At 47.5% G+C, this 25,445-nt stretch overlaps 1 protein-coding gene across 9 annotated transcripts; it reads left to right on the top strand.

Annotated features, from left to right (window-relative positions):
* The first annotated feature begins 601 nt into the window (after positions 1 to 601).
* Positions 602 to 22,351, top strand: LYRM9 (LYR motif containing 9). Of its 9 annotated transcripts, none has more exons than XM_063657076.1 (5): positions 606 to 662; positions 1,638 to 1,721; positions 11,266 to 11,409; positions 13,605 to 13,697; positions 21,654 to 22,351. In XM_063657076.1, the coding sequence occupies exons 3-5, from the start codon at positions 11,284 to 11,286 to the stop codon at positions 21,711 to 21,713; spliced, it is 279 nt and encodes a 92-aa protein (XP_063513146.1). In that variant the 5' UTR covers positions 606 to 662; positions 1,638 to 1,721; positions 11,266 to 11,283; the 3' UTR covers positions 21,714 to 22,351. The 9 variants fall into 9 exon arrangements, with proteins under 9 accessions (XP_054315821.1, XP_054315823.1, XP_063513146.1 ...); XM_063657075.1 differs by having other exon boundaries at positions 624 to 665; XM_054459846.2 differs by lacking the exon at positions 1,638 to 1,721 and having other exon boundaries at positions 602 to 665.
* The last annotated feature ends 3,094 nt before the right edge of the window (positions 22,352 to 25,445 follow it).

Here is a 25,445-nt window from a genome sequence, read left to right as displayed (position 1 = left end):
ACTTGTATTTAAATCAATTCAGAGAAGCACTTGAGCTTTAAACGTTAGAGAGCAGGGAGAGCCTATTTAATAAAACAACATTATTTCATTTTCAAAGAATGATACTGGCAGTAGCTCTAAGTTTAAATTTTGTATTCTTTTCCTCAATTATAATTATAGATGGGTCTGAAAGGAAGCATGCTTATTACTGTCATATTTATTCTTTTGACAGGTGTTATGGGACTGTAATTTGGTGAAATGATTCAAAACGCAGATTCCTATCCAAACACAATTCTTGTCATCAACACAAGAGGTTCAGGAAAAGTCCTCCAGCAAGCCTTTCAGAGATCTTGAACACCCCATATTCATAGCACAATCCATATTCAGGAATAAGGAGGAGAGAGTGCCTTTAGGGCTTATATCCGGCGTAGCAACAGCCAGAAAGCAGAGTGGGTGTTTGAGGTAACAGGTAACGAAGGTTGTTAGTGGGGACAGCTTTCCTTTTCAACTGGGTGGGGTCGGATCTAGGAAGAGGCACCCAGTAGGACCCCGAGTCCCGCGCGCGGCCGGCAGAGGGCGCTGGGCTCACCGTCGCCGGGCAGGGGTGGTGCCGCTCAGTCCCCGGAGCGCAGGCGCACTCGTCGCCGCGGCGGCGTCCGGGGCTGGCGTTTCCCTGGAGGCTGGTGGTGAGCCGTGCTGCGCAGGCCGAGGGCGGGGGCGCGGGGGCAGCGGCGGCCAGAGCCACTGGGTGGCGGGGGCGGGCTAGGGATGTGGAGGCCTCGAGCGTCCTCGGACCTATAGAAGACCTAGGGGCGACCCGCGCCGGCACCTTTTCCCTTGCGGTCCGCGCTCTTCCACCGGAGAGCTGAGTGCACCGGAGCGCGGCGCCTGGGCTTGACGCAGGCCTGGCCGGGCGGCCTCGGAGGAGCAGGAAAGGCCTGCAGCGCGAGCTAGGGGCGCGGGGTCCGGGGCAGCACGGGGGCCAGCCTCTCAGAGGCTCACGGCCTGGCCACTTTTAAAAGGAGAATGTCCCCTCCACCGTCCCTCTGCCCCGCGGCACCCGGTGGCCGGAACAACCTTGTCATGATGATTTATGCTTCTGCGTAAGAGCAAGTTGCTCCGTGGCCGAAACCCTTTCGCTCCTAGGATTGATCCTTTTTGTGGTTATTGTTTTAAAAACAGTTTTATTGAGATGTAATTTACGAAGCATACAGTTGACCCATCTAAAGTGCACAATTCAGTGTCTTTTAGTATGTTTGCAGAGTTGTGCAGCTGTCACCTTAATGTTTTAGAACATTACCCCCCAAAAGAAACACCTCCTTTAGCTGTCACTCCCCCCTCCCATCTCCTCCCATTCTCCCAGCCCTAGGCAACCACTAATGTACTTCTGTCTCTGTACTTTTGCCTATTCTGGATGTTTCATATAAATGGAATCATACATTAAGTAGCCCCTTGTGACTGGGTTTGTTCACTTAGCGTAGTGTTTTCTGGGTTCCCCTGCCATAGGTTCTTGACTTCAGGACAGTTTCCTGCTGGCTTTAGTTTCCTCTGGTAACTTGGGAATCAATTGACATCTATGGTTCAGGTACTATAAACTGTGGAGGAGTGACTAATAACCGTATATATATTTTTCTTACTAATTTCCCTTCATTTCACAGGTGTTGAACTAATACAGTATAGTCTCTTGTCCTCCAGAAGCTTACAGTCAGCGAGGAACAGAAAGCCAAATAAAGTAGGAAAGGGTAAGATGTTCATCGCTGGGTGCAGTGGCTCATGCCCGTAATCTCAGCACTGTAGGAGGCTGAGGAAGGAGGATCACTTGAGCCTAGAATTTCGAGACCAGCCTGGGCAACATAGTAAGACTTCGTTTCTATAAATAATTTAAAAAATTAGCCAGACATGGTGGCGTGTGCCTGTGATCCCAGCTACTTGAGAGGCTGAGGTAGAATCGCTTGAACCCGGGCAGTTGTGATTGCAGTGATCCCTCATCACGCTACTGTACTCCAGCCTGGGTGACAGAGTGAGACCCTGTCTCAGGACAAAAAAAAAAAAAAAAAAAAAGATGTTCAAGCACTTAAGATGTGCCAGCCCCTGTGCTAGGCACTTTCCATAAGTTAGCTAGGTTGGTCTTTACAAAACCCCTGTGAGGTGGGTTATTCTTTTCTCCAGTTTACAGTGGGGGAAGCAGAAGTCCAGAGAAGTCAACCAGGTTGGCCAGGATTACACAGCTAGTAAATAGCAGAGGTAGGCTTTTAAACTAGGGTTCTTTGTCTCCAAAACCTGCTCTAAGTTCTTCTGTCACATCGATTATAATCACAATAAGTGATTACAGAGCAGTGTGATGACTGTAATAGGGGTGTGAACAGCATGGGATGAAAGCCTGAAGGAGGTGACAGGGAACTGGATCTCTAAGGATGAAGAGGAATTCTTGAGGCAGGTGAAGAAGTCAAGGTAGGGGAAAGCACAGCATGTTTCAGAGATGATATTAACAATAGCAGTTAGTAGTAAACATGTAGTGTGTGCCAGGCATCATGCTTAGTAGTCTAGGAGCGTTATTTCATCCTTACAACAGTCTTATGTAGGAAATACTATTTATTAGGGACCACATTGACAGATGGGGAACAGACTTCGAGATGGAAGTTAAGAAACTCGTCCAGGGTCCTAAAACTAGCAAGTGATAGAACCAGGATTTGAACCCAGACTGTCTGATCCCAAAGTCCTCCAAGTTCAGTCTGTGGCTAAAATGCAGGAAGTGTGGGAACGACAGCAGGAGGGGAGACTGATGAGAGGGATTGAAACAGATCGCAGAAGGCCATGGGTAGAGAACTCTCTACAGAGGTTCTGAGGAAGGGGAGTGACAGGGTGTGCTTTTTAGGAAGTGTTCTTGGGTGGCACCATGTGGATTGGGCTGGAAGAAGGGAGACAGATCAGGAGGTATTCGGATAGTCCCAGCCAGGTATGGGTATAAAGCTGGGAACCAAGGTAGTGCCAACAGGGATGAAGGGGGCAGGGAGGGGGTGAGGGGACTTGAGAGCCTTGGCTATGTAGGAGTGGGACTGGGGGAGGCAGGGATTGCTGCCCCATTGCTAGCTTGGGAGAACACAGATGTGCAAGATGGAGCCCTGGAGTGGGTGGGGGTGGGAAGCAAAACCACTCCATTCCTATTTTTCAACTTTTCCGTTCAAGAAGAGTAATTGCATATTTAAAAAATGGCCTGTGCAGGCTTAATTTAGCGTGTATCAGTGCTCAATAGGGCATAATTTCTGGTTATTTTCTGCAGTTCCATTCTTTCGTTCCTTTTTTAATATATGACTTTTTCCCACTTATTTTTAGGTGCCTATATCAGGACATAGATTAGGGAAAAGGACAGTGGGGTTAAATGGGACTGTGGGCCTGCTTCTCAACATCTGTGCCAGTGATACCACTTGGCTTCCAGGAAATTCCCTTTGTAGCTTTATTTTCTCTTTTTAAAAATTCTGTCATATTCTCCTTTGGATTTGCTAAGAGCTTTGTTATTAAGCATTTCTTTAGTTGCTCGTTTCCTTTATCTGTGTAATTGATGTCAGCCTGGTGACTCTTTCTTTTGATTTTTTTTTTCCATCTATATGCAGGGGGAAGCTGCAGATGATGTCCTTGGGTTTCAGAAAGGCATGGAGCAAGGTTTTGTAGAGAAGATTGAGGAGTACTGGATAATAGTGCAGTCAAGTGCCTTTATAAGTGCTTGAACCTGGTCATGCATGAACCCTGCCAGAGTTCTTTGTGGGGTCCTTAGCCCTGATTTGGTCAATATTTTTATGAGTGGCTCAGACATAGCAGGTGGTTTCACGAAGCAGATGAGGGCATAGTCTTTGGAATCAAATAGACCTAGGTTCTATTCCGGGCCTTGCTCTATACTAGCCTTGTTGCTCCTGGCAAATTACTTAACCTCTCAGGGCCTCAGTTTCCTCATCTATAAAATGGGAGTAATGATACCTATCTTAAAATATTGTTGTGAGGATTAAATGAGGTAACATGAAAAGGTCTCAAACTTGGCATGTCCTACTCATTCCCTGGATGGGAGCCATCGGCTTTGCAGAAGGCTGTGGGTCAGAGAGCTAGGTACACCAGACTGTTCATCTCTGTGGTCCTAGGGCTGGGTCCAGAGTTGTACAGGTGCTAGATGCTCTGAATGGCACGGCGTGGTTGACTGATGCTTACAGTATATAGGGTTACTCTCTTTCTCTTTGTCCTTACCCTGTGTTTACCTGGCGTGTGACTGTTTCTGTGCTCTTATTTTGTTGAATTGAGTTGGATAACATTGAGTCATATAACAGACCCCCCTAAGGATGGTGGCAGATTGTGACTCTGGAATGACCTCATAAAATAAAAGACGGGGAAAGATACTTAAGAACAGCTTATGGAGCCGGGTGCAGTGGCTCACGCCTATAATCCCAGCACTTTGGGAGGCCAAGGCGGGTGGATCACCTGAGGTCAGGAGTTTGAGACTGGCCAACATGGCGAAACTCCGTCTCTACTAAAAATACAAAAATTAGCCGGGCATGGTGGCATGGACATGTAATCTCAGCTACTGAGGAGGCTGAGGCAGGAGAATTGCTTGAACCCGGGAGGCAGAGGTTGCAGTGAGCCAAGATCGCTCCATTGCACTCCAGCCTGGGGAACAAGAGCGAAACTCCGTCTCAAAAAAGAGAAAAAAGAAAAAAAAGAGCAGCACATGGAAAAATGCCTTTGAGCCAAATGCCAGGGCCACATGAGGGCCCCAGCAGAGAATCAGTCTGAGCTGCATTCCTTGAATTCCCAGGCCAAAGGAGGTGACAGGGCCACTGCCTGTGGAGTTGGTCAGAGCACAGCCAAACTGTTGTTTTCCCATGGGACAGCATGTTTAAGAGTGGTATCAAAAATAAAGGTACGTGTGTTGAGAGGAGGGCAAGTGGGACGGAGACACTTTGAGAGGCGACAGCACCTCCCGGTTGCTTACATTGGAAAAGGGACTAGGGAGGGGCTGGGATAGTTGACTGTGAAAAATGAAAAGCTGGGCTTGGGAGTAGGTGAGGGAAGATTTTGTCCCAAAGAGTAGAGCTCTTTGTAGAGTGAGTAGAAATTTACAGCGGGGAATTTTAACTCAGAACTGGAGGGACTTTCCAATAGCTTGAGCAGAGTGAAAATGGGGGACTTGTGAGTTCCCTGCCACTTGGAGCACATGTAGGGAGAAAAGCTGGGTGACTCCCTGCCAGGTGTGTTTTTAAAGCGATTTTTTATTAGGAAAATTTTCCAAACATATGGAAGTTAAAATAACAGCGCAGTGTTCACCCTTAATGCCTACCATCTAAACGTGATCTGAACATTCTGCTGCATTTCTTTATCTTCCTTATTCTTCTCTCTGTGCTGTCTTTTGCTGAACTATTTGAAAGGAGGCTGCAGACCTGATGACATGTCACCCTAAATCCTTCTGCCTACATCTCCTGAGAGTGAGGTGATTCTCCCACATAATGACATCAGTCTTATAACCCAAGAAAATTCATAATTCACACTATCGTTTCATGTCCAGTGAAGATTTTCATTCAGGAAGTTGGTAAATCACTGTGACCACCATATGGAGAATGGCTGGTGGGGCCTGAGGGCAGGTGGATACCCTTCCAGCAACCCCAGCAAGAGCCTGAACTAGAGGCCTGACCTAGAGTAATAAGGGGTGATGAAAGCTGTTTCAAGGTAATCACAGCCCTCCCACTGAGCATGGTGGCACTGAGGAGGAGATGCCAGACCACAGAGCTGAGTGTGGAAGAGGCAGGAGGTGTGCAGGAAGCAGAGAGGAGCACTGTAGGCAGAAGTAGGAGGATTCGTTCAAAATAGAAATTGAGTGTCTACCAGGATAGTTAATTTTATGTGTCAACTTGGCTGGGCCACAGGAGGCCCAGATATTTGGTCAAACATTATTCTGGGTGTTTCAATGTGGGTGAGATTAACATTTAAATTGTTCGATGGAGTAAAGCACACAGCCCTCTATAATATGGGTGAGCCTTTTCCAATCCACTGAAGGCCTTAAACAAAAAGTCTAAGCCTCCCCTGAGTAAGAGAATTCTCTTGCATGTGGCTTTCGAACTGGGACATCAGCTCTTCCTGGTTCTACAGCAGCTTCCAGCCTTTGTACTTGAACTGGGACATTGGCTCTGCAGATTTTGGACTTGCCAACCTCCATAATTACGTGAGCCAGTTCATTATAATAAACCTCTGTCTCTCTCTCTCTCTCTCTCTCTCTCTCTCTCTCACACTCACTGTCTGTCTCACACACACACACACACACACACACACACCCTCCCTTCTATAGGTTCTGTTTCTCTGGAGAACCCCAACGAATACATCTACTCCATGCCAGACATTCTGCCCCAGTGCTGAGACCGTAACAGGCAAACACAGCATGGGCTGTTGTGGAGTGTACCATACAGGGCTTGGTTTGCCTGGACTAGGCTGTGGGTGGTGAGAGGTGCAGATGAGGGGTAGGTAGGGGCCAGATCGAGAGGGGCCTTGCAGGCCATGGACAGGAGCCTGGATTTTATTCTGTAGACCAGTGCTTTCCACACTTCAGGACCCTCATGATTTTTGCCAGGTCCACATTTCAATTTGATACATAAAACAATCAATTTTATGTGCATTTGAAAAAACTGCTTTAGGCCATTAATACCTATGAAAATGTGTTTTTCCCCCTCATTACACATGAAAATAAATATAAAATCATTACAATAAAAAATACTGGCCATATACTACTTAAAGTAATTTCAGGTATTTGTTCTACATTTTGGGAAAAGTTGCCATGAATGATGGGGGCAGGGGTGGATATTAGGGGTTTTAGGAAGTACAGGACACTTTGAGATTTATGTTTTAGAAAGATTCACTCTGGCTGTTGGGCAGAGTAGGATGGCAGAAAGTGGACTGGAAGACAGGGAGACCAGCCTAGGGGCTGTTGCAGTTGTCTCAGAGAGTCTGAACCAAGGGTATGCAGTGGAGTAGAAAGGAAGGGAAAAATATGAGGGGCATTCAGAGGTGGAATTTGATAGGACTTAGAAACCAGTGGCATGGGGCCGGGTGCAGTGGCTCACGCCTGTAATCCTAGCATTTTGGGAGGCCAAGGTGGGTGGATTACCTGAGGTCGGGAGTTTGAGACCAGCCTGACCAACAAGGAGAAACCCCATCTCTACTGAAAATACAAAAATTAGCTGGGTGTGGTGGCATGCACCTGTAATCCCAGCTACTCAGGAGGCTGAGGCAGGAGAATCACTTAAACCCAGGAGGCGGAGTTTGCGGTCGAGATTGCGCCATTGCACTCCAGCCTGGGCAACAAGAGCGAAACTCAGTCTCAAAAAAAATAAATAAAAAAAAAAGAAAAGAAAAGAAAAGAAAGAAACCAGTGGCATGGGGATTGAGGAGAAGGAGGAACCTGGGTTGACTGTGATGATTTGGTTTGGTTGCCTGGGAAGATGGAGGAGCTATCACAGAGGCAGGGAGCCAGGATGCAGAGGCCAAGATCAAGTCCAAAGGGCAGGGCAAGGGAGGCAAGTGTTGCCAGTCCCAGAGGCTTTGACTGCAGTTTTAGCAATGATATGAGGTTCATTGCCCCTTAAATAATAGCAAACCTACGCTTTAAATTAAATTAAAACATTTTTAGTTTAGCTCTTCTAAGTGGACCCACACGTGTATTCTCTACTAGTTATTACTGAGAATGACTAAGTATTATAATTGAGCTGAAAATAATCTGCCGCCCATACTTGCTGGGTTGGTTACTAAGTATTGCTTGAGTTTTTAAGTAATGAAACAAAGTTGTGCTCTTTCCAAATGTTAATTTTGAGGACTACAGATGGTAACCATCTGTTCCGCGACTAGCATTTTACAATATTTGATTACTACTTTATATAGTTTGGGGAAGCCTGCCAGTGGAGTCTACCCATCAGGTTGGGGACTTTGGTGGTATGTCTCCTGTGGTTGCTCCTAATGGTCTTGGCCACCCTTGAACGGGTTCCCCTCTGATTTCTGGGTGGTGAGTCAGACTGGCACGGTCATGATTGATAGCAGGAGGAACTTGAGAAGCCCTGTCCTGTCCGACTCTTCCTTACAGCTGGAATCATCAGATTGCATTGTGTAAAAATTTGTGAGGATCTGTCCATCAGTTAGTACCCTTTGGGATACAAGTGACAAAACAACAAACCCCAGCTGCTTTGGTGAAAGGGGATTAATTAGCCCAGATCATTGAGAAGTCTAGGGGAAGGACTTCCTTCAGGTAGATGGTTTTAGGGCCCAAATGAATTCTCTTTTTTTTTTTTTTGAGACAAGAGTTTCACTTTGTATCATCCAGGCTGAGTGCCGTGGTGTGATCACAGCTCACTGCAGTTGAGGCTGAAGTGATCCTCCCATCACAGCCTCTTGAGTAGCTGGGACTACAGGCGCGTGCCACCATGCCTAGTTAATTTTTTATTTTTTGTAGAGACAGGGTCTCCCTATGTTGCTCAGGTTGGTCTCAAACTCCTGGCTTCAAGCAGTCCACCCATCTCAGCCTCCCAAAGTGCTGGGATTACAGGCGTGAGCCATCACCCCTGGCCCAAATACATTATTTGGGCTTGTTTTTTACTCAGGGTCTCAGCTCTGCCTTCTGCTATGTGGCTATGGTCTCAGGCTTCTAGAGGAGGTAAGATGGCTTCACTGAGAGAGGATCAAATCCTCCCAGCATCAAGTTTAGTGGGAAGGAGCTAGAGTCCTTTCACGCCACTTCTGCAGAGGTGTTGTGATGCACTCTGGTTGGACTAGCTTTTGTCACATGCCCATGTGTGAGCCAGTCCTTATACCCATGTGGATGCAGGGCTCTGATAGTCCCACTCAGACCTTCTGGGCCAAGACCTGGGGAGGGGTGCACCCCAGATCACATATTGGGGCTGTTACTAGAAGGGAGAATAGATGGTAGGGGTCAGACAACCACCTATCCACTCCAGCATCAGAGCAAGAGTCCAGGGAACCAGGAGGAATTGGCTAACATAGCTGAGGAGACACATTTATTGTTGCCGAGGAGATAATGGGATGTAAATGGAATGAAGGAGCCTCTGGAACCAGCTACTTCCTAAGCTTCCCTTCTTAGTTTAAGGGCGTCTGATAGATTTAGTTTCTGGTTCTTTTTGCAAGGTGAGGGGAGGGTTTTTTTTTTTTTTCCTTAGATGTTCCTTTAAAACTAAGGCCAGTCACTAGATCTCTTTTAGCTCCTTCATCTGGAACATAAGGGGCGTCTCTCTGTACAGAGGAGATAGTAGCTTCATTCTGTTTAGTTGACAGTGAGTGAAGCCCATTGCGGGCCAGGCGCTCAGCCCAGGGAGAGCCACAGGCGAGGTCGCAGATGAATCCCTGGCAGCACCATGAGTGGGGCACTGCAGCCCCACAGAGGACAGGGTGAGCGCCTCTGTCTCCAGAGAGGGACCGTGAGGAAGGGCTTCCTGGAGGAAGGACACTAAGCTGAGCCTGGAAGGATGAACAAGGTTCCTCACACAGAGAAAATGGGAAGGAGTCCACAGCCAGGGAGCTGCATGTGCACTGAAAGATGCCACATTTGGTGGTTTGAGGGATCTGGGAGCAGTTCCTGTGGCTGACTGGGATGCACCCAGGACACTGATTCCAGAGCTCACGTGGTGTCAGTGTGGAGGAGACTGGAGTGACAGGCTAGGTACTGGGACACCAAGCAGATGCTGTGGCAGAGGTTCAGGCAGGAGCCTGATGAAAGCTTTACAAGCCCATATGTTCTAGAACCTACCGTTTAAAACAATCTATACTCTCATAGTTCCTTTAAAAAAGAAGAGGTTAGGCTAGAGTTGTGGGTTCTTTAGAGAGAGTGTTAATACAGAGAAGAATGTGGGTTCTGCAGACACAAAAGAGAGCTTGCTGTATAATTCCATTTATACAAAACTCTGGAAAATGCAGCGGTTGCCTGGGGATGGGGACATCGGGAGGGAGGGATTACAAAGGGTATGCGGTAAATTTTGGGAATGATGGATATGTTCACTCTCTTGATTATGACAGTGGCTTCTCCGGTGTGTACCTGTGGCAGCACTTATCAAATTATATACTTTAAGTATATGAAGTTCATTATGTATCAACTATACCTCAATACAGCCTTTTTTTTTTTTTTTTTTTTTTTTTAATTTAAGAAAAAGGCTCTGGAGCCAGACCAGAGTTCAAATCCAAGCTCCAGCTTTATTAGCTGTGTGATCTTGGGCAAGTTATCAGACCTGTCTGTGACCGGTTTTCTTATGTGTGCATTAATCACATGTAAAGTGAATAGAGACAAACAAGTGCTCATTGTGATTCTCTCTTTTTTTTTGTTTTTTGAGTTGGAATCTTGCTTTGTCACCCAGGCTGGAGTGCAGTGGTACTATCTCGGCTCACTGCCATTTCCACTTCTGGGGTTTAAGTGATCCTCCTGCCTCAGCCTCCCAAGTAGCTGGGATTACAGGCATGCACCACTAAGCCTGGCTAATTTTGTATTTTTAGTAGAGACGGGGTTTCACCATGTTTGCCAGGCTGGTCTCGAACTCCTGACCTTAAGTGATCTGCCCCACTTACAGGCGTGAGCCACTGCGCCCAGCCCATTGTGATTTTTATGATAACTCATAGTGAAATGAAATCACGTGCCCACACTGTGGTGACTCTGTTGAGCAACTTCTCTGCAGAGCCCCCTAGATTCATGCTTCTCAGACTTTAAAATGTGCCTGCAAATCTCCTGGCATCTTTGTTAAAATGCAGGTTTGATCTGGTGGGTCTGGGGTGGGGCCCAAGACTGCATTTGTGATGAGCTCCCAATGCTGTGGGTTTTGCTGGTTCAGGAGCACACTTTGAGTTTCAAGGCTCAGGCTTGAATGCATTCTCCCCTCTGTGGCTTGGTGCCCTTGCCAGACCATGGCTGATGTCAGAGCTGGTTTCCTAGTGATTGCCCTTCAGGGTCTTCCTGCTTATCTACCCTACCCTGCCTGTGAGGGACACCTACTCATGCACCACTTGAAGTTGAGTTCCAGAAAGAAGACGCCAGGGATGAGGCTGTACATCTCCCTCCACACTCACCCTTGGTCTTGTGGGCCTGCTCTGGGCTAGAGCTTCTGTTGAACTGAACGCCCAGCCCACCCCAAGGTGCAGGCTCCATGGGATGGGACAGGAGGGGCCTCTGCACTGCACCAAGCCTGCTTCCCAGAGTACTGGGAACTGGGGGTCAGGGCTGAGTATTGAACTTGGCTTGATGCCATAGAAGTGATCTTGCTTGTTTTCCAGGGACAGAGGGTCTCACGGATGGCCCCGCTGCCAGGGGCAGAACTGGTTCAGAGGCCACTGCAGCTCTACCGATACTTGCTGCGCTGTTGCCAGCAGCTGCCAACCAAGGGCATCCAGCAGCATTACAAGCATGCTGTCAGGCAGGTGCGAGCTGGGTCTACCGGGTCTGGGGGCTGCCTCTAATGGCAGGCTTAGGGGCGCGGGTCAGAGGCCAAGGCCAGGGCACAGAGCTAGTCTCTGAGATGGTGGTGAGGTGGCAGTGTGGTAAGAGCCACAGGAAACCAGTGCTGGGCAGCCCAGCTCCTCTCTGTCCAGGAAACAGAGGGTGCATCACCCAAGCACACCAGCTGTGCTAGGGCATGCATGAGGCAGCTAAGTGGGTAATTAAAATAGACTGTGGGGCACGACATCATTTAGGCAGGCATCCCTGCCAACAGTGCACAACTTGAATTTAATCCTGAGAAAACATCAGGTAAAACCAAATCGAGAGGCCATCTACCACATAACTAATAGGACTGTACTCATCAAAAATGTCAGTGTCGTGAAACACAACACTGACATTTTTGATGTTCTGGATTAGAGAACTCAAGAGATATGGTGACTAAATGTAATGTATGATCCTAGACCAGAAAAAAAGTGCTGTAAAGAATATTATTGGGAACCAGGCATGGTGGCTCATGCCTGTAATCCCAGCATTTTGGGAAGCTAAGGCAGGCAGATTGAGCTCAGGAGTTCAAGACCAACCTGGGCAACATAGCAAGACCTTGTCTCTACAGAAAAATCAAACAATGAGGTGGGAGGATTGCTTGAGCCCGGAGGTCGAGGCTGCAATGAGCTGTGATTGTGCCATTGCGTTCTCACCTGGGTGACAGAGTGAGACCCTGCCTCAAAAAAAAAAAAAAAAGAATATTACTGGGGCAGTGCATGAAATTGGAATATGGGCTATAGATTATAGAGTTGTATCAATGTTGAGTCTTCTGAATTTGATTACTGTGGTTATGTCAGAGAATGCCCTTGTCATTAGGAAATACACATGGGAATGTTTAGGGGTAAGGACAGGGTGTCTGCAACTTACTCTTAAATGCTTCTGAAAAAATTTATACATACTTATATAAAGAGAATGATAAAGTGAGTGTAGCAAAATGTTAACAATCAGTGATTCTGGTAGGAAATTCTTTGTATTATTATCGCAACTTTCTGTAAGTGAGAAATCATTTCCAAATAGAAAGTTAGCTAAAATTCATACACATATAATATGGAAAGTAAAAAAAAAAAAATTAGAGGTGGCGATAGCCACAGAGGGCTGTGGAAACATGGAAAAGGGAGCAGTTAGCTGTCTAGGGAGTCAAGGAGGGCATGCCAGAGGTGGATGCTGAGGGGGAGCTCCTAAAGGTGAGCAGGAGGATGTGTGGAGCTGGGAGTGACAGGGGAGGGAGGTGCCAGTTCTTTTTTTTTTTTTTTTTTTTTTTGAGTTGGAGTTTCACTCTTGTTGCCCAGGCTGGAGTGCGATGGCGCGATCTCAGCTCACCACAACTTCTGCCTCCTGGGTTCAAGTGATTCTCCTCCCTTAGCCTCCTGAGTAGCTGGGATTACAGGCATGTGCCACCACACCTGGCTAACTTTGTATTTTTAGTAGAGATGGGGTTTATCATGTTGGTCAGGCTGGTCTTGAGCTCCCGACCTGAGGTGATCTGCCTGCCTCGGCCTCCAAAGTGCTGTGATTACGGGCATGAGCCACCACGCCTGGCGCCAGTTCTTTTTGAAAAGCAAAACCTGAATCTTAGGTTGCTTCTCAAGGGTGAATATCTGGTCAAAAGCAAACAGCATCCCATGCTCTGCATTGGGCCTGGGTGGATTTCCTGAGGCCACTCTCTCTACTACCTCCCCTCCCTTCCCTGTGTAGCTCTCCTAGCACTGGGCCGAGAGAAGTCCTACTTCTTCCTCCCTGCTGTGAAGCCTATGCAGAGATCTCACCCTGGGGAAAGCAGCTTCTTCTGAGGAAGAGAGATGGGAGTTTCCCCTTGGCCTCTACTGCCTGATAGCCTTTGGGCCTAGCTTGATTTGGCAGTAACTTGGGAGCCAGTCTTTTTGCACCTACCTTGGTGGCAGGAGTACATGCTTTGCAGTCACATAGACTAGGATTCAAATGCTATTGTTCAGCAGCAAGTGAGCCTCTGTTTCCTCATCTCTGTGTGGGATAATTCTAACAGTCTATGGAGGATGAAGAGAGCTGCTGGGTATAAAGTGCCCACCAGTGTCCCTGGCCTGTGATTGGTGCTCTGAAGCTGCCTGTCCTGGGAATTTTGCCTAGTCATCTTTCTTTATGCTTAAACTTGCAGAGTTTTCGGGTTCATTCAGATGAAGACAACCCTGAGAGAATCCAGCAGATTATTAAAAGAGCCATTGAAGATGCTGACTGGATCATGAACAAAGTAGGTGCTTGGCCCCTGGGCTCTGCCTGCGAGCTGGGGTGATGATGGCTGTGATCCCCATGACCACTAGAGGCCACTCCTGCCCCACAGTTGAGAATAGTCCCTGTGGAAGAGGCCACCAGCCAGCTGCTTCCCTCCTCCAGAAGCTGAAAGGTGAAGGCAAATCCCTTCTGGTTGCATTTATATTCTGCAAGTGGGGAGGGGCTCTCACTCTTCGTCCTTAAAGGCAAATTTCTGCCCAACAGTGCTGATCGAGCTGAGAGGGGGCAGCAGAAAGAAGGAGGGGAAGCTACAGTGCCAGAGCTGGCAGTGGCACTGTGATGCTGCAGAGAGGGAAGCTGTCCTGGCGGGGGACTCCCTGTCTCTGGGGGGTATTCACACTGGGGCAGAATTATGGAGGAAACATTCAGTATGTTTTGGTGGAGGAAGGGAGTGAGTCAGGAATGTAGACTGGCGTCTTGGCCCTTAGATGCTGGTATCAGAAGGACCTAGAGAGTTGGAGTGTGCCCATACCTCCCTGTCCTTCTAACTCACTCTCCAGAGTGAGTTATCACTATCCTCCCTCCCCAGCCCTGTCAGCTTCCTTTTTCACTAAAGAAGAAAGGGAGTCCAGGCATGAACTAGAGATTTGGCTGCCCAGTGCCTCCTGCCTGGGTTTCACCACCTCCAAGAAGCCCCTGCAGGAGGCAGGCGAGGTCCAGATGATGGAGGCTTGAGATTTCTCCAGAGTCCTCCTGCCCCTGTTGGCTTCCCTCCTCCACTTCGAATCTCTCTGTCTTGCAGTATAAAAAACAAAACTGAGAGCTCCGAGGGTGAGCCTTCCTGGCCTCTGGAAGTTGAGAGGCCCCTCTTCTGGAGCTCAGCAGCAGCAGCAGCTGGTTTGGAAGATCCATTGGCCTTGTTGGCTGAAAGCCAGAAATCAGGGGAGAAGCTGACCTTGCTCCGGAGGCTGCTCTTGCTGTGGCCATGTTGCCAGCATCCTTTATGTTTGCACTTCCAGCCACTTACGATGTGAAATTTGGGGAGAATGTGGTATTTTTTTGTTTCTTTTGTGTGTTTTTTATTTTTGTGTTTTTGTTCTTTTACTTTTCTCTGAAAGTGATTCATTTATTCTGGAGATCTCTTTATCATTCTCTGAGTCCCAGAGCAGATGTCCCCTCAGGTAGCAACCTGTACAGAAGAAAGCACATGGGTTTTAGAACCAGACAGATCTGGATTTGAATCCCAGATGCAGTAAGATGAAGGTGAAGTGCCTCACACAGGATGTGGCACATGACAGTGCCTGAAGGGCTCCCTTCAAGGAAGCCGTCCTGCCCCGCCCCCTCCTCTGCTCCTGCAGTGCCCTGCACAGCTCCGCTCCCCGCACGCACCGCGTCGGGTCTCAGTTATTTGTTTGCGAGCTTGCCCTGTCCCTGCTTGTAGCCCCTGAGCCCTCAGAGTTGTCACACACCCAGCAGTCTGCCAAGGAGCTGCTTTTCCTGACTACTGTCTCTCCATGCCTAGGGAAGTCAAAGCCTTGGGCCTTGCCTTCAGGGAGTTGACAATGTCCTTGAAGTGGTGAAGTGCCCACCACATGAACCAAGGAGAGACGCCAAAGCAGCTGCCATGGACTCTGGCCTGTCCAAGCCTCTGCGCACCTGCAGTCTCTTTCCACTGGCCCTTCCCTGCTTTGCCACCATCGTGGAAGAATAGAAGGGAGGGGGAGAAGGTGGGTGGGCTCAGGGAGAATGGCCAGAGTGGCCAGAAGATGCAGAGAGAAGCCCCACTGGGATCTGAGTATTCCCCAAGGGCACTCAGCCACAGGGATGAACTAGTGTTTGTTTGTATCCTTGCAGTGATGTGACTTAAAGTGACTCAGAGATATCTATGTGTGCGAGTGTACTCCGCTGGCAGTGAAGTAAATATACCAATTTGTGGAAGCTCGTGTGTCTTCTCAACTGATAAACCATACATTCCCTAAGCATACGTTGTCTCCTTCCTGAGTGTCATCCACTGTTGAGAACTTAGAGTCAAGTCAGACAAAGCTGCCCAGGAGGGGTCATTCTTCAGAGAAGGTGACTGGGATTGGCCCCACTGCTAGACAGCAGTTGATGAGGTCAGATCTGCCCCACCAGGGTATGGGCAAGCTGAGGGGTTTCAGGCTAGGGCTAAAGCTGAGCCAGGCCCCTGTCCGCACCCCTGCTGTTGAGCTGGGGGCCCCTCCTCAGGTGGCAGGGCTGTATTGTGATCATAGGAGTGGGGGCAGCTGTATCCCAGATGTTTCCCCAAGAGGAGAGAAATGATTGAAGGCTGACAAGGGTTCAGGATAGAGTTAGTGTCGCTTGCTCTTGATCAGCTCCTGGAGTGGTTCTATGACCTTTGGTTCCTGGGTAGGTGCTTGGTCCAGCTGTGCTGACTTGCCACGTGTCAGACAGTGGTTGCCCAGCTCCAGCATGTGGCTGGCCTGTGAGGGAGCCAGCAAGGGGTGGGGTGGGTGAACAGTGTGTTGGCTGCTCTCCCCCAGCCCCTGTGCTGCCACAGAGGGTAGTGAGCCCGGTCATGCAGGGGCCCACGGTAGGGGAGGCAGGATGCACGCGGCACTGTGCACACAGGGGCACTGTTGAAGCCTGGGAGAGCCTCCCATCCTCAGCAGCAGACTTGCCTTCCACCCTGCCCTCTGACTTCCACTACTCCAAGCCCCGCGTGGACCATGTGTATGGGTCCTTCATTTCTCGTCTCAATTCTCAAACGCACAGAGTTGAAGGTTTACAGAGTAGCCTCCAAGCAAATGGAAAAAGGAGATGAAGGTCTGACCCAGAGTCAGCCAGTGTGGCCTGCTGGAGGGGGCTCTGGAGATACAGACACCTGAATTTGAATCCCAGTCTGTCACTTAGTGGTAGTGTGATTTGGGGCAGATTTGTTAACCTGTCAGGCTCACTTTTTTCACTGCTACAGGTTGCACATCCCACGGGCTGGTGAGATTATGGCAGTGCACACAGATGGGCTGTCAGCCATGTGGCCTCCATCTCTGGTCTTTGGTTTACCTGGTGATGACACTTCTCTCCTTTTTCTTTTCTTTTCTTTGTTTTTTTTTGAGATGGAGTTTTACTCTGTTGCCCAGGCTGGAGTGCAGTGGCACAATCTCAGCTCACTGCAACCTCCGCCTGCCGGGTTCAAGTGATTCTCCTGCCTCAGCCTCCTGAGAAGCTGGGATTACAGACACATGCCACCACACCCAGCTGATTTTTGTATTTTTAGTAGAGTCGGGGTTTCACCATGTTGGCCAGGCTGGACTTGAACTCCTGACCTCAAGTGATCTGCCGGCCTCGGCCTCCCAAACTTCTGGGATTACAGGTGTGAGCCACCGCGCCCAGCCAACGCTTCTCTTTAGGTGGGTCCTTACGGCTCTCCCTGGTGTCCACTGTACAAGCAAAGTATCAGCAGGAAAGGATTTGACACATGTTGTCCACACTTAGATACTCCTTTGGACTCACATTGCCTTTCTGGGGTGCATTTGCATTATAAAGTTTCTGGGTTTATCTGTGTAGCGAAAGACAGATGTTAAAACCCTCAAGGGCCTTGTTTGCAAGACCCTGCATATCTGAAGCTGACTCCTGGGGCAGTGCTAGCCTTGAGTCCTACACCAGCACATGCTTCCTGGGGCAGAGCCTGTCCTGCCCTACGCAGTTCCATTTCTCGCCCCTGTGCCCACCCTGTCTTCATTGAACATTTACTGCGCAGTCTTCCCTCCATGCAGGAAGGGACTCACAGTCTAAGGGAAAGACAGGCGTGGGTTGCCTGGAGGTTGAGCAATTGTGGCTCGTAGGATGTGATCATAACATAGATTTATCTTTTTCTCTCACAATTCCTTTGTATTTTTTTTTCTGGAGGTTCCTGTTCTCCCTGTCCCTGGATGAAAACTGAGACAAAGCCTCAAAAATTTCTGGCTGGACTTAAATTTTAAAAACCCAAAGCTATGGCTACTTTTAAGTCACAAAACAGTTTCAATGCATGAAGTGAAATGTCCAGTCTCAGGAAAATAAAATTTCAAAACTTGAATTAAGGTTCAGGCATCTCCCTTTTTCCATTTGGGATCTGCTGCAGAGAGGAAACCTCTGTCAGAGAAGGGGACAGAGGCATCTTTGCTAGCTTGGGGGAGGGGCATTTCAGGCCAAGGAGCACCACTTGTTCAGGGACTTGCATGCTGCTTGGTGTGGTTGAGACATGGTGGTGGGTGGAGAAAATAGGGGTGGAGGTAGAGGGGATGAGGCTGGAATACGTCACGGGAACCAAATTGTGCAGAGCCCTGCAGGCCTTGCTAAGGAGTTTGGACCTTCTCCAAAGGGGCGATTTTGTAATCAACTCTTTATGTAGTTGTCTTCTCCACCAAAGAGTGAAGCCGTTAAAGCCAGGAACCAGGTATTGGTCGTTGCAGAACCCTCCAGGCCAGTTGTGTGTCTGCTGCCCAGGCTGTGAGCTCTTAAGTGTTGGCTGAATGGAAAGAAGGATGATCGCAGGCAAACTGTGATGTCTGTCTTTCATTTGTTTGTTTCTCACTGCTTTCTAGTAATGAGAAAGGCTGGGAGATGGTGAATATTTCTTGGCTAAGTCTTACTGCCGATAGTCGGGAGCTGCTTTGGAGGAGGGAACACTTGCCCTCACTGCACAATTGGCAGGCACTTCCTCCAGGAAGTTTGTCTTGATGCAGAGAGAGGATTTCCCCCAAAGTGAAGGTTACCAAGTGCTGAAACCCAACCTTCCTCCCATCCTCTTGAAATGAACCTGTCCATTTTGCCTCCCTAGTGGGTGGGGATTAACTCGAGCATCCAAAACAAACAAAGCAGACACCCTTTGTGCGATGATGGAGAACCATGGCTGTGGCCAGTTTGACCTGAGGGAGTAAACTCATTCACTTGGGGTGGGTGACTGAAGTTCGAGATGATGAGAGGCTTTAGCACAGTGCCATACGGGGTTAAGAGCACCGTGTGGAGCAGGCAGGCACAAGGTCACCCCAGAAAGGCACATGGTTTTAACAAAGAATCAAAGAAGCAGCGTGCAGAGTTGGAGCCGGTTAAAGGAATCTGCTAATGAACTGCTCAGAGGCTGCAAGATTGCTTTTGAGCTTCTCTGAAGAAATGAAAAAATGTTTTTCAGTGGAACAGCTTCAAATCTTTCCTTTAAAGATCTGGTGAGCAGGCCGGGCGTGGTGGCCTGTAATCCCAGCACTTTGGGAGGCCGAGATGGGCGGATCATGAGGTCAGGAGATCCAGACCATCCTGGCTAACACAGTGAAACCCCGTCTCTACTAAAAATACAAAAAAATTAGCCGGGCATGGTGGTGGGCGCCTGTAGTCCCAGCTACTTGGGAGGCTGAGGCAGGAGAATGGCGTGAACCCGGAAGGCGGAGCTTGCAGTGAGTCGAGATCGTGCCACTGCACTCCAGCCTGGGCGACAAAGCGAGACTCCATCTCAAAAAAAAAAAAAAAAAAAAACAAATCTGGTGAGCAAAGGAGGAGGAACACTTACTAGCGTCTACTGCATCGCTGGACTGAGCAGGTGATGAGGACACGAAGAATCAGTCCATAGACAGTGAGCTCCACAGGAAGGACTTGGTTTAGTTCGCCACTCTCGTCCTGCCAGCACCCAGCATAGTGTCTGGCACGTAGCATGAGCTTCACAAGCATTTGTTGAATGAATATGTCACAGTGCTTGCCTCTGGAACTTACTGTCCAGTGGTAGACAGACCTTTAATCCTGTACACACTATGCAGTGTGAGAAGTGCTAGGGCTCTGTATGGGTTGCAGTTGGGCTCCAAAGGAAGGGTGTGCCCATTTCCTCTGCAGTGTGCCATTCATTCACTTACCCATTCATTCTTTAATTCAACAAATGTTGAACACCTCCTATTTATGGAGAATCCCATCTATATCTCCATCTGGACTGGGTTATGAATGGTTTAATTTGCTCTTTTATTGATCTGTATGGCTTCTGGAAATGGGTGGCCCCATCAGTTTTAGGCGGCTATGATTACACACAGTAATCCAGAAGCTTCTTTCATGTCTCAACTTTTAAAGTATTATTTTTCTAAAAGTTGTTTCCTACTTACAGACGTTAGTTCACACACACACACACACACACAGATACACCACTACCTATAACTTTTGTTGCTAACAAGTCTGGCTGAGAAATTGTGAATTCCTTGGCATGTTTTTCTGATACCGTCATCTTTCTATTAACATGACTAATCTTTGAAGTTTTTGAGTAAGAGAAGGTAAGAGGAATTGTCCAAGAGGACAACTTGCCAATCCAGCCTTAGCCTCCAGGCCTGGAGGTAAACAAACATCCTCATCCTTGTCTTCATCTTTGCTGCAGTGTTGACTTCATGCTATCTCTGGCACAAGCCCCTATTTTTTTCTCTTGCATACTTAGCTGGGTCAGAAAACAACCTGGGTCAGAACCCTGGCTTAAAAGCGAACAGAGGGAGAGCACAGGGAACACGGAAAACACCCCAGGCCTTCATAGCCAAACAAAAGCTTCTCCAAATGTAGGGAGCCATTCTCATCCACTCGTGTTAACTCAAGCATTAATCAAGCACTATCCACCTTCCCAGCTTAACCCTCCCATTAAAAGGGCAAACACGCCATGGAAACCAAACGCCAAAATAGGCAAAGGACCTGAATGGGCATTTCACCAAAGAGGATATACAAGTGGCCAATATGCACAGAAGAGATGCTTCTCAGCCATCAGGGAAACGCAAACCAAAACCACAATGCGTTACCACTTCACACGCAGTAGAATGGCTATAATAAAAAAGAATAACAAGTGTTGTGAGGATGTGGAGAAACTGGAACCCTCATCCACTGTTGGTGGGAATGTAAAGTGGTGTGGCCACTTTGGAAAATAGTTTGGCAGTTCCTTAAAATGTTAAACATAGAGTTATTATTTAACCTAGCAAGTCTGTTCCTACGTATATACCCAAGGAAAATGAAAACACATTCACACAAAAATCTTTTACACAAAAGATTATAGATTTATTCATAAAAACCAAAAAAGGAAACAGTACAAATGTCCTTCAACTAAAGAATGGATAAGTAAAATGTAATATAGCCACGCAATGGAATATTGTTTGGCAAGATAAAGAAATGAAGTATTACGTGTGCTGCAACATGAGTGAACCTCAAAAACATTATGCTAAGTGAAAGAAGCCAGTTACAAAAGTCAAAAGATGTAGTGCATGATTCCATTTGTATGAGGTGTCCATAGCAGGCAAATCTATGGAGAAAGAAAGATTAGCCAAGGTCTAGGGATGGCTGGAGGTAGGGGTGGTGAGAAATGAGAATGACTGCTAATAGCTATGGGGTTTTTTTCTCTTTGAGTGATAAAAGCATTTTAAAATTAGATTGTTGTGATGGTTGCACAACTCTGTGACTGTACTAAAAATCTGTGAATTGTACACTTCAAATGGGTGAATTGGATGGTATATGAATTATATCTCAATAAAATGGCTAAAAAGCAAAAGAAAGCAAATATCAGGAGAAAACCAAATAAATTCCAATGCATCTGGAAGGTACCACCCAAACCGTCACTAATGTCTAGAAAATTCCCTCCTCTTTGACCAGTTTATTTTCTTTTTCTTTTAATTAATTAATTCATTTTTTTCAAGACAGGGTCTGACTCTGTCACACAGGCTGGAGTGCAGTGGATCGATCTTGGCTCATTGCAACCTCCACCTCCCAGCTTAATGCAGTCCTCCCGCCTCAGCCTCTCAAGTAGCCGGGACTACAAGCGCATGCCATCACACCTGGCTATCTGTGTATTTTTTGTAGAAGTGGGGTTTTGCCATGTTGCCTAGGCTGGTCTTGAACTCCTGGGCTCAAGCGATCCCCCTGCCTCAGCCTCCCAGCGTTGGGATTACAGGGATGAGCCACCCAGCCTGGCCGAGTAGTTTCTATTGAAATAAACAGTTGTCTTTGTCTCCAGGGGTATCTGAGGCTGCCTGAGGACCGATCCCGATGCCATCTTCACCTCCTGCCCTTATAATCCTGAGGGGGAGTTCTCACCTCTGCAGAGAGAAACAAGCCAAGAGAGGCTGTCATTTGTCCAAGGTTGCATCTCAAGAATGAACATGGCCCAGGTTGGGCCCTTTCTGGAGGTTGAAGTCTGCTCTTCCTAAGGTGCTAAGAGACAATAGCCTATCTCCATTAAATTATGTTTAAATTTTTTTTTTTTATTCTCACCCCCTCTCAGAGGTCTAAGAGATTTAAAAGGATTTAGGAAAATGCATTTTGGATTATAAGCAGCTTAACAGATTTTCCCAACTGGGAACCTCCACCTCAACTCCTTGTCTCAGTGTACCCCAAATTTATTGTCACTTTTTATGTGTGCCAGGGCATGAAACAGGTTGGGAAGCACAGGGTTAAAAGACAAAATTTTCCTGGGCATCTTTTTTGGCTAAAGGACTGGACTAGACGGAGGTGTCTCCCTCTGGCTCATATATGATCCCCACAAACCAGAAAATGAGTTAAGACAAATGTTAACTCATTGTTAACTCAATGTTAGGATAGCTGTCTCTCAGGGAAGTTGTGAGAACCCGGTAAGATGATACCTATAATGTGCTTAGCTAGTGCCTGGCACTCAGCCACGGGTCAATAAAATGTAACTGCCATGCTTGTTAACTGTACATGGTCTTGTTATTGAACCAAACTGGGATCCACTCACCTGGTGCAATAAAGTCCAACCTTGGCATCAAGATTGCAGGGTGTCAAGCAAGGAGAATGGGGCAGCTCATGCTTAAGACCTGAACTCCTCCATGGCTTACAGACAAGGGTTTTTAAAGGTGAGGAGGCAGAGGTTGCAGGCAATGTCATAAATCAGTGCATGGAGGCTATACATGAGTTTGACCTAAAAAGGAGCGCCATCTCAAAGCAGGAGGGAGGGGGTAGCCAGGAGTCATAGATAGATTCAAAGATTTTCTGATTTGCAATTGGTTAAAGAGGCAAAGTTTTGTCTAAAACTTTGGGATTAGCAGAATATTAGTTTTGGCCCAGGGGCGTGACCTCCGCCAGGCCCCTCAGGAAGAAATCTAGAACAATGAAGAACAGTGGTCAGAGTTTGGTCCTTAGTCCTCCCTATCTGACGTCTTTGAGCCAGTGGATCCATTTGGTGGAGGTCCAGGTTTCTGCCAAACAACTCAGGGACATGTGTTAAGATGTGATCTTTAGTTTCTACAGGGGGACCAAACATCCCATGATTCTCACTTCCTTCGCTACTGTTTTAAGCTACTATCACCTTCTTGCTTATCCAGATGCTCATTTACTTCTCAGGGCTAGCTACTTGCCTGGAATTTCCCTTGAAGGAACTCAAGATTTTCTTCTATTTCCATGCTTGGGGGATCCCTGCAGGTCCCTAAGAGGGGTCCCTGCTCTTAGTCTCCCTACCCTGGCAGTTGTCTGGGGCCAGTTTGGGCTTGCAGACTGACCGCTGCCCCTTGTGCATTATTTCATTGATTAGGAAGAACAAACTCATTTTGACATCTTCCTAAAATCTCCATCACAACTGAGAAAAGAAATCTATGGGGAGAAAAAAGGAGTCACATCGTTATGTCACATGTGGGGATTGGCATGTCAGGGCATGTGAGAGAAGTTTTCAGGGATTCTATTTGCATGTAAATTCTTAAAGTTTTCTGGGAGCCACGGAGGCAAGTTGAAACATGGTTGGCCCTGGGCTGAGATGCTGGAGCAAGGAACAGGGCAACAGCTGCTTCTTGAACACTTGGAGGTTTGTCTCCCAGGGTTCCTGTTATCTATTGCTGGGTAACAAGTTACCTCAAAATTTAGTGGGATAAAATATCAATGACTTATTGTTTCTCATGATTCTGGGGGTCATGAATCCAGAGCTTGACTGCATTGGCTCTTTTCTTCCATGTAGTGACAGCTGAGTCACTGATCTGCTGCAGATGGATGGTGGCTGTGCTGTGCTGGAAGGTTCAGGAAGGCTTCACTCACATGTCTGGCACCTTGATCTTCCTCTGTGTGGCCTTTCTCTCCACCTGGTTTCTCATTCAGAAGTCTAGCCCAAGTTTCCTTACAGTATGGTGGTTGGCTTCATTAGAGAGCATGAGAACCTAGACCTTTTCACATCCTTGATGCAGGAGTTTCAGCTCCTTAGCTCAGCTAGGTCTGGGTTCTTGTCTCATGACCAGGAAGAAGTAGGCATGCAGATACACGAAGAGTGAGCAAGGTGGGAAGTTTTATTGAGTGATGAAACAGCTTTTAGCAGGGAGGGGACACTGGGGTGGTCCCCCTACCTGAAAGCAGGAGAGTTCCCAATATGGCTGAGCCTGGGGCTTTTTATGGGCTCAGAATAGGGAGTACATGCTGATTGGTTTGTGAGTATGCAAAAAAGGTTAAAGCAAAAACACCACTCAAAGGTGGGCATGATAGTGTAGAAAACCAATTAGGAAAGGGTGGGTATATGTAAATAGGTGAAGGATGGGGATCAATCAGAGGAAAGCGTGCCAAATGGGAAGGCCAGTTCCCAATCTGGTTTGAGGATTTACTGGGATTGTTTCCTGCTTGAAGCTTGGGTTTCACTGGAGACCCACCCTATCTGCCTAGGCATTTTTCTGCCTCCTGCCTCTATCATTCTCATAAGGGCTAGGAATGGAGAGGAACTTCTGTCTCATTCTATTTGTTAAAACAAGTCACACAGCTAGCCCAGATTCAAGGAGAGAGGAAGTAGAGTCTGTCTCTTGATGGAAAGAGTGCCATGGTTATAAAATGAGGGGAGGCATTGATGGTGGTCATCTTTAGAGACCATTCACTATACACAATGAGCTGGGAACACATATTTTGGGAAGAGAGAAACAAGATTCTTTAATCAGTCAGTCTTCGGGCACTAGTTGAAGGAGGGGCAATTTTGGAAGAAACATTGAGGTGTAACACTAAAATTGTTCCTTGACTCAATTCCAAGAGAACATATTTTTGGAAATCTTTGGGTCAGGGACTGAAAGAAAGCAAAAAATCATGGAAAAAAATATATTTTTTTGTAGAAACAAGGTCTTGCTATGTTGCCCAGGTTGATCTCGAACTCCTGGCCTCAAGCAATCCCTCCAATTTGACCCCTTAAAGTAATATTCCATGTTTAGGCTATTCAAGTTTAGGCTTACAGGTATGAGCCACTGTGCCTGGCCATGGAAAAGATTTTAAATAACAAGGGTGTTATAATGACACTGTAAGAGCAAGACCCCTTTCTGCTGGATTCTGATAAAACAATTATAACTGGTCAGCAGACGGCCTTCTTCTGTCAGTGAATGCCACGGAATCATGTCAGGAGAACCAGCGGCTACAGGAATGAATGGGCTGATCCCAGTGAAATCGGAGGGAGCACTGTGCACATGGCAATGAAAAAGCCCAGGGCCGTGGCAAGCCCTCTTCAAGTGGGGCAGTAGGAGAGTATCAGTTACTGAGACCAAGGCCACCAGATGGAGGCATGGAGTTTGGCTTTGGAGGCTGTTGCTGAAGATCCACATGGCCTGTAGACCACAAGAAGCAGCCCTGAACCCTGCTAGGGGCAGGAGGAACAAGTGGGGCTAGATGCCAATGATGGCTCCCTGTACCCCTCTCCCTTGATTATCTCCCAAATGGGGCAGCACAGCCCAATTAGGTTATATGCTTCTGGGGGGTCACCCTCTCCTAGAGTAAATATTTTAGAGCTGAGCATATGGCTAAATATTGTTATTATTTTGAGAGAGAGAGTCTCGCTCTGTCACCC

The sequence above is a fragment of the Pongo pygmaeus genome, chromosome 19, assembly GCF_028885625.2.
Source record: "Pongo pygmaeus isolate AG05252 chromosome 19, NHGRI_mPonPyg2-v2.0_pri, whole genome shotgun sequence".
Lineage (NCBI taxonomy): Eukaryota > Metazoa > Chordata > Mammalia > Primates > Hominidae > Pongo > Pongo pygmaeus.
This window is presented reverse-complemented; position numbering and strand designations above follow the sequence as displayed.

What these genes read in the sequence shown, in the direction of transcription:
- LYRM9 (XM_063657074.1), top strand. An exon ending in ACAAGCATGCTGTCAGGCAG is followed by an intron (nt 11,410 to 13,604) that starts GTGCGAGCTGGG and finishes TTAAACTTGCAG; the next exon opens with AGTTTTCGGGTTCATTCAGA. An exon ending in CTGACTGGATCATGAACAAA is followed by an intron (nt 13,698 to 21,653) that starts GTAGGTGCTTGG and finishes CTTTGTCTCCAG; the next exon opens with GGGTATCTGAGGCTGCCTGA.